This window comes from Danio rerio, chromosome 4, assembly GCF_049306965.1.
Source record: "Danio rerio strain Tuebingen ecotype United States chromosome 4, GRCz12tu, whole genome shotgun sequence".
In the NCBI taxonomy this organism is placed as follows: domain Eukaryota; kingdom Metazoa; phylum Chordata; class Actinopteri; order Cypriniformes; family Danionidae; genus Danio; species Danio rerio.
The window spans coordinates 4,086,025-4,094,508 of record NC_133179.1 but is presented as its reverse complement, the minus strand read 5'-3'; the positions used below and the strand labels follow the sequence as shown (position 1 = coordinate 4,094,508).

The following is an 8,484-nucleotide window of genomic DNA, read 5'->3' as shown; positions in this document are numbered from 1 at the left end:
CTGGTTCAGACGAGTGTTAACCAAACTAATAAGGAATGTAGTGGGAAATTATGTTCTCTTAATGTTATACAGTAAGCACATTTTATTATAGTAACATTAATAGATCATAAAGGAAAAAGCTATAGCTGGTGTTTAATTATATGCTAAAAATGTTATTCATAAAAAAACAAAAAACACTTACCTTTTAAACTGTTCTTGGTTCCTGAAATGGACAATTTAACCTTTTTTTGTTTTGTTAGTTAGCTCACATAGCATTCTCATAATAATAATAATAATAATAATAATAATAATAATAATAATAATAATAATAATAATGATAATAATAATAATAAAAATAATAATAATAATAATAATAACAATAGTAATAATAATAATAACAATAATAAAATAAATAATAAAAATAATGATGATGATAATGATAATAAAATAAATAACAACAACAACAACAACATTAATAATAATAATAATAATAATAATAATAATAATAATAATAAAAATAACAACAACAATAATAATAATAATAATAACAATTATAATAATACCAATCACGATAATAAAATAAATAATAATAATAATAATGATGATGATAATGATAATGATAATAAAATAAATAACAACAACAATAATAATAATAACAATAATAATAATAATAATAATAATAATAATAACAATACTAATAATAATAATAATAATAATAATAATAATAATAATAATAATAATAATAATAATAAACTTTGGTATAAGATTTGTTTGAAAACATTTTGAGTGATCAGAAAAAAATGTCAAAAACATCAAAATAAAAAAAATATATTATTATTTTGTTTATATTTTACTGTTATTATTATTTTGCATATAACTATAGCTGATATACTATTACTGTTTTTCTAAATAGTTTTTTTTATAGCACAATATATCTGAAGCATTTTAGTTCATAGTTTTGGTTATTGTTTGAAATTTAGCTCAAAAGTTTGTAATTTAAATGTTTTCCATATTAAATTACAATTAAATTGCTGTTTGTATGTGTTCATCCTGTGTATTAAATCAATTTCTAAAATCAAGATCTAAAAATCAAAAGGTCTAAACACACACAAGTTGCTGAAGATGAGCAGAATGTGTTTTTTTTTTTTTTTTTTTTCATGGAGTCTAAATCTGCTTCAGTCCCAGCTGACGGACGTATCAGAGTGAGAGCGAGACACACAGAAGAGGAGCAAAAGATTGGATGCTCTCTGAATCTGGTTTGTACTGGGGCAAAGTAATTGAATTAGCCTGGTGGAGATAGCAGGGATTAGGCCTTCAGGAGCACAGGCGCGGGTCGAACCGACAGCCCGCAGCACCATTTCTCTGTCATTGCACTGAAAACAGGAGGAGGTCGAGCTATCGGCATCTGCTGTCAGTCAAAGCTCAAACCAGAACACACACACACACACACATTGCTGGATACACACAGAGAGATCACAGCTAACATGGATAAAACACCACAGTAGCTCTGTCAGAGTTGTTAAGGGGTCGTGTTATGATGTTTTACAGGATGTAATATAACTCAGGTGTCGTCAGACTGTGTTTGTGTCATATTTTTACAGGCGACTGTTTGTCATTGATTTTCCAATGTATAAAAACAAACAACTTTAACTTCAGTTAAGTGTTTCAGCTTAGTCTATACTATATATTAATAATGAAAGCTTAGTTATGCAATGTAGTCAACATGAAGTCTTTGTACTTTAAGTTTAGCATAATTTTTAAGAGTTCACTCTTAGCTGATGATTGAATATATAGCTTGTTTGGCATGCTGTCCCGGGAGAGAGCCCAGAGCTCATAAGACACTCGAGCCCAGGGCTCCCTCCCGTTTGCAAGGCGAGAGGGGAGTTTGAGCTCAGGTAGATCTTGTGAACTCCCCTGCTGTAGTAGCTAATGAATAGATAGTGTTTGCTCTTAGAGATAACTACTTACTAGGATCATGTCTGTGGTGCTGATGTGGATTAGTCAATTAACTTGAGTTGCATGTTTTTTTGATGGTGGGAGGAAACCGGGGAACTCGGGGGAAACAAATGTGAGCAAGGGGAGAACTTGTAAACTCCAGACAGAAACGTCAGCTGGCTTGGTAAGGAGTAGAACCAGAGACGTTCTTGCTGTGAGGCAACAGTGCTAACCACTAGGCCACCGTGCCAACCGTCTAGGAAAGGAGGAGGAGTAGGGGTGGAAGGGATTGGCATTTCTGTGTGGAGTTTGCATGTTCTCCCCATGTCAGTGAGGGTTTGCTCCGAGTGCTCCAGTTCCCCCATAGTTAAAGTGCATGCGCTATAAAATAAATTAAATAAGGGGTAAAAACTGTGTAAAACATATGGCAGAATAGTTGGTGGTTCATTCTGCTGTGGTGACCTCTGAAATAGGGACAAAATTGAAAGAATGAATGAATGATCTGTTCATGAAGACCATAATCATCCTTAAACAATGTCTCGAAGAATCGAACCTGAATGACAGCAATGAGAAAACCCACTGTCAAATACACATCCAACAACGCTACACATTTGCAAAACATTCCTTTATTATAAATAAATCTTCTTCATATTTTGTTTGTTCTTTTGGTATAAAAACTAGCATGCTTCAACCATGGCATTTTACAGCTTCACAAACCCGCAGGTTACGGTTCAGTCAGCCAATACAAGACACGTCATCTCAGAATGCAGCTTTCTGACAAAAGTGGGACAAGAATGAAAAAATCTGCACGACCACAAAAATACAATAACAACAAACATAGCTCGACTCTGGTAGTTTTCATATATTTTCTCTCTCGCTCTTTCTTTTTTTTTACTTTGTTTGTTTGTTTTTACATCCACATTTCCAAAAGTTAACCGTGAATGCTCTCGTCTGCAGAATGTTTACACGATTACTTGTGCAGAGTTATTTTTACGTATTTTTTTCTCGTATGACTGCAAGCCTGCACCTTGAGTTTTGTGAGTGTGTGCGTTTTTTTACGTGTGTTCATGGCAGGGTCGGTAGCTCTTGTTCAGCAGTCTCTCTGGAAGATCCACCAATGTCCGTTCGTCTCCCAGGAGGCTGCAGGTTTTTTAGATTGATGCAGAACAGTATAAAAAATCTCATGCTCAGATGCCCATTCCAGGTCCGTTTTCCTGCCAGCGCGCGTCACTATGCAGACATCCTGCTTGTGACAGGCCCCGCCCTCGACTCCGCCCCCAGAGACTGCCCCTCCTCATATGGCGTGATTGCTGTAGCTCACATACGTCGTCTTGGTGGAAAATGTTGCTGGAGGAGGAAACAACAGAGAATCACATTCACTCTCACTCCACTGCATAACCTGCGGATGAGAAACATTTCAGTTCAGCATCTTGGGAAAAAAAATAGTGATTTCTTGCTTGTTTTGTGTTACATTTAAATATCTAAAATGACAAACTCTTATAATCATACCTGCCAACATTTGTTTTCCATTATATTCCATATAAGCATCCATATTTCGGGAGAATGTGGTGCTGGTCTTAGTAACTGTACTATAGAGTGGGTTTCGGGCGGCCACTGCAATCAGGTACTATACCAAAGCTGGCAATGCGAGGGCGTTACAGACCGTACCAAAAAGCCAGGTAAAGTGATGGGAATTTTCCGGGAGTTATACCAAAACGGGAGGGTGGCAAGAGATGGGTCTGAAATACAGGAGACTCCCAGGAAAAATGTGAGTGTTGGCAAGTATGCTTATAATACATTTACAACATACCTGCCAACATTTGTCTTTGAAATTCTGGGAGACCAGGCGTGGAGGGGGGTGGGGGTTATTTAATAAATGTAATCCCCTCTATTTACACAGAGATTGGAAACACTTCAATATAGCCTATATCTAGTAACAAAAAACACTTTCACCTCATTACCTCAGACAATTGACTAAATATTTCAATCTCATTTTTACCTCAATCTGGCAACATACATTACAAACAAGTTGCACTGTTGTAACATATGTTGCCAGATTGAGGTTAAAAATGAATAGAGATTTGAATATTTCATCAATTTTGTGAGATAATGAGCTTCGTGGTTTATTCAGCATCTTGACAAACATGGACAAAAGTGAGTTTTCTTACTAGACTGGGCCATACAAATTACGAGATTTTATATTTAAAACAAGGGAGATTCCAGGGAAAAATGGAAATGTTGGCAGGTATGGTTTACAATCTGTAAAAAAAGTACATTTTGGGTATTTTTAGACCTGAAGAATCGGTTAATGATTTAATATTTTTAAAGCTAAATCATACATGTTTTAACATAAAATGATAAGGGGCTTAAACGGTGATGCCATATAAGAAGCTTTTTGGTTTTCCAAATAATCCTTTAGTAAGAAAAAGTTATTCAGATTTTTTTTAATAGTGTAAATAATATTTGTAAAGTTTTTGAGAAATGTAAATGTTTTTAAATGATTCTTAATATTATATTATATATTTAATGATAATAACCCTGTGTTGCGAGGTTTTCAATTTTGAATATAAGCAATAAATAAATAAAAGATTATATTAAACTTGTCTAGCTGTATAACTTATTTAAATACATAATTATTTTAATAATAATATTTTATATATACTAATAATAATAGATAATATTTTAACCGGTGTTTGTGAGGTTTCCAATTTTGAATAGAAAAGTTAAATAAATAAAAGGTTATGTTAAAATTTGTCAAGCTTTTTTTTAAAACTTTATGATTTTTTTTATATACTATCAAGTTAAAGTTGCTTAGGTTAGGGTAAGAATTATAATTTTTTTTTAATTATTCAGTTATATTCTATCAAATCAGTGGTTTTTGAGCAGCAAAAAGACCAAAAATTAAATAAATAAATATAAATAAATACAAAAATAAAGGCATTTATTAAATAATTATAAATAAATAAATAAAAAATAATAATAATTCAAAATAAATAAATAAATAAATAAACTAATAAACTAATAAATAAATAAATAAATACAAATGGTTAAAACTTGTTGTACAAAATAAAACATTTTTTTTGTTTTGGTGTGAGGAACATTTTTAAAAACTCCACGCATACTGTATGTTTAGGCTTCGAAAAGAATCTTCAATGCCAATAAAGAGTTTCATTTTTAAAAAGTGGAGATAAACACTTTCTCATCTCAGTGGTGTTGTTTTTCTGCTGGATAAATCAGTCTTGTAATCATCTGAGGAAACAGTCCGTCCTTATTTTCTGTTCTCTAAAGTTTCTCCCTTAAACAAACAGCCTCAATAGATTCGGTAGATTTGTAGACACAACTTTTAATTAAGAAAAACAGAGAGCAGCAGGGGTGCAGGAGTGAAAACTCGATTTATTTTCTCGATGGGGAAACTGATTTTTTTTTTTTTTTTTACAATTACTGATAAGCCTTTAAAGGCAGAGCTGATGTTAACACTGAGGTCTTGTGTATACTTTAGCTAAACCCGCATAGGTCTGCATTAATTCAACCTATTTATAAAAGCAGACTTTGTGCAGAAATCTACATTATATGTGATGCTGTACAGAAAATTGCAATGCTTCTTATGATTGACGGTCTTAACTTTGTGTTTAGTTGTTGGTTTGGTTCATGTGTTAAAACAGCCTTAATGGACATGAATGAATGAAATCAGTTCAATTCAATTCAGTTCAGTTCATCTTGATTTTTATAGCACTTTTACAATGTAGATTGTATCAAAGCAGCTTATAACAGAAGTTCTAGTAAATTAAAACAGTGCCAGTCCAGATTTCAGAGTTTAAGTTCAGTTAAGTTCAGTTCAGTGTGGATTAATTTTCATTGCTGTAAGTGCAAACACTAAAGAACAAATCCATGCACTCTTGAACGAACGAATGAATGAATGAATGAATGAATGAATGAATGAATGAATGAATAAAAACTGAAAAAACTGTCTAAATATGTTGCTGGGAAAAGTGTTCATGTACTGGTTCACACTATGAGTCATAATTTAAGCCTGTTAAATGAATTATGCATTGATTTTAAATGAATCATTTGAGATAGTGAATCAATGTTGTTCACTTGATAATTAATTTCAGATCTGTAGACAACTTCTAATTGATGGGATAGTTCACCCAAACATTAAGATGTACTCATTATTTAGTCACCATCAAGTCTTTGTGTGTTTCATTCTTTTGTTGAAAACACAAAATAATATATACTAAAGCATGCTGAAAACCTGTAACCATTGACACAAAAAAAAAGTCAATGGTTACAGGTTTTTCAGTTTTTTTACACTGTAAAAAAAGTAACTCATAAAGTTTAGAAACAAGTAAAAGTTGAGCAAATAATGGCAGAATTAAAATGTGTGTGCGGGAAATTTTAGTGAGTGTTTGCTCCTTCACGTTGACCCAGCACAAATTGATTAAGTTAACCTAATTGTTTTTACAAATTTAGGTGGATAGATTATAAAACAGGGCAGCATGCAGGCTCAGTGGTTAGCACTGTCGCCTCACAGCAAGAAGGTTGCTGGCATCTGCTGCAGTAAACATAAGCTGGAATAGTTGGTGCTTCATTCTGCTGTGGCGACCTCTGAAGTAGAGACTAAGCCGAAGGAAAATGAATAAAGGAATAAATATAAAACAATGAAGTTGTCTCCAAAAAAAAGTAGATTTTTCTAGTGTATCACATTAAGGATGAACACTTGTTTTGATTCTGACAACAAATACGCTGTAAAAATTTACACTATTTATTATTGTTGGACATTATGAGGGAATACAATGACATCTTACTCTTTCAAATTTAAGCAAATTGAACATAAAACAACCAAGTTGTAGCAAAAAAAAACCGTCAAATTGTGTAACTAAAACTTTTAAGGTTAAAGGTTTTATTTTTGCTTTTAAATGTTTTCGACCCACACTCAAAAAACAAAACAAAAAAATGTTGCTTGTTTATGCCACTTATTTAAAACAAGCTGAAACAACACAATTCTTGAGATTCTTTTTTGACAACTTAATTGTTTTATATTCAATCCACTTAAATGTGTAAACTTAAATTGATTAGGCATGGTGCAACATGAATGAATTGTGTTAAACCCTGCATTTTCACAGTGCACTCTTTCCTCCAAATCCTTTCCTTTTTAGTCTCTCCATTAAGTAAAAGTCTAGCCAAAACACCAAGCCTCAAATAAAATAAAAACTTGTCTAATTGAGTCTGTGAAAGTTTTTTGGGTGGTCTTGACGCCGCGCTTTAATGTTTCAGCATCACCCGCAGCTCTGAACAAAGTAATTGGCTTGATGACTTAAAATGGGCTTCTATCCCCTCAAAGCCTCTCATCACTTCTGAGTGATTAAATTTTCAACACTCCCATAATCCGGCACTTTTAGAGAACAAAAAAATAAATAAAAAATTCAATCAGAAAGAGCCAAAAAAAAAAAAAAAAATGTATCAAGGAGGCAAATAAGGCAGCTAGTCGGATATGCTAATCACAGCCAGAACATTGATGTCACACTTCAGTTTATTTGTCAACCTCCGGCAAAACATCTCAGCTGGAAACTTTCGGGCTTTTAGCAAGACTTGTGTTTGGTTTCCGCGTCCTGTATAAACAGCTGTTCTCGGTATACAGCTGGAATGTTTACCAAACATCTGGATTGAAATGTGATGCTAACCAAGGATAGAGCAACCAGCGATTATCAAAGCATATTTCCTATTAATTTTCCACCAAAAAAAACTTCAATAAGCCTTGAACTAACCCAGCCAGCTCTGAGATGAATCACAGCTTTCGGTTTAAAGCAAAAGAAAACGATTTGAAAATGAGAGAAGTTACAAATTGAGTTCTTTTGTAAGCTAACAAATGAACTACTCATCCTATAAAGCAATGGAAATTGGATGGGGGAAAAATGTCATGCTTTTAGTGTCCTTTCAATGCAACTTATTCTCAAATGACGTCCAATATTAGGTGTTCTCCTGGCTCTAAATAATCAAGGTTAAGTCTGTCTTTGACCATCAGGATGAACATCATATCCAGTGACATCATCTGTATTAATATGACATAGCTGTCTTTACATAGCAGCATGTCATGATTTTTCCAAGTACGATTCGATTCTGGATGAACATCTATGTTGATCCTGGAGCATCATTTTTGTAATCATACCTATTCCCTACTCCTAAACCCAACCATAACCATAAATTTCCCAAAACCAGAAGGAATAATAGTTGGATAACAATCATGTAGAAGTGCATAAACCTATCTGAAAGCCTAAACATAAACCCTATCGCTTAATTCTGTTTGTAATGTTGGTCTAGGATCAACATAAATGTTCAACCCAAGCTCATTCTGGAAATGTAGTCCCGCGGACGTTTCTGGAGACCGCGATTTACGTGGCCGGAGGTACGTAAGGACGCGTTTAGTTTTTTTCGAGCGAACGCTGGGGGGCGGTGTGTCGCCGCTCCGCCCCTCCTCTTCGCGCTCGCCGGCCGACAGCTCGCCTCCGAATAGAGGGCTTTCCCAATGCAATCAGTTTGTCCGCTTAGCTCAGAGTGTTGCGTCGGCGGAGC

At 33.8% G+C, this 8,484-nt stretch overlaps 1 protein-coding gene across 5 annotated transcripts in view; it reads right to left on the bottom strand.

Moving 5' to 3' along the window:
* Positions 1-2,520: 2,520 nt before the first annotated feature.
* The window catches only part of grm8a (glutamate receptor, metabotropic 8a), a 264,734-nt gene continuing 258,770 nt past the window's right edge, over positions 2,521-8,484 (bottom strand). For 2 of the 5 annotated variants that reach the window (XM_073946698.1, XM_009300054.5), the window contains one exon: positions 2,521-3,313. In XM_073946698.1, the coding sequence (XP_073802799.1) occupies positions 3,297-3,313 (17 nt within the window). In that variant the 3' untranslated portion in view covers positions 2,521-3,296. 5 annotated transcript variants of the gene reach the window in all.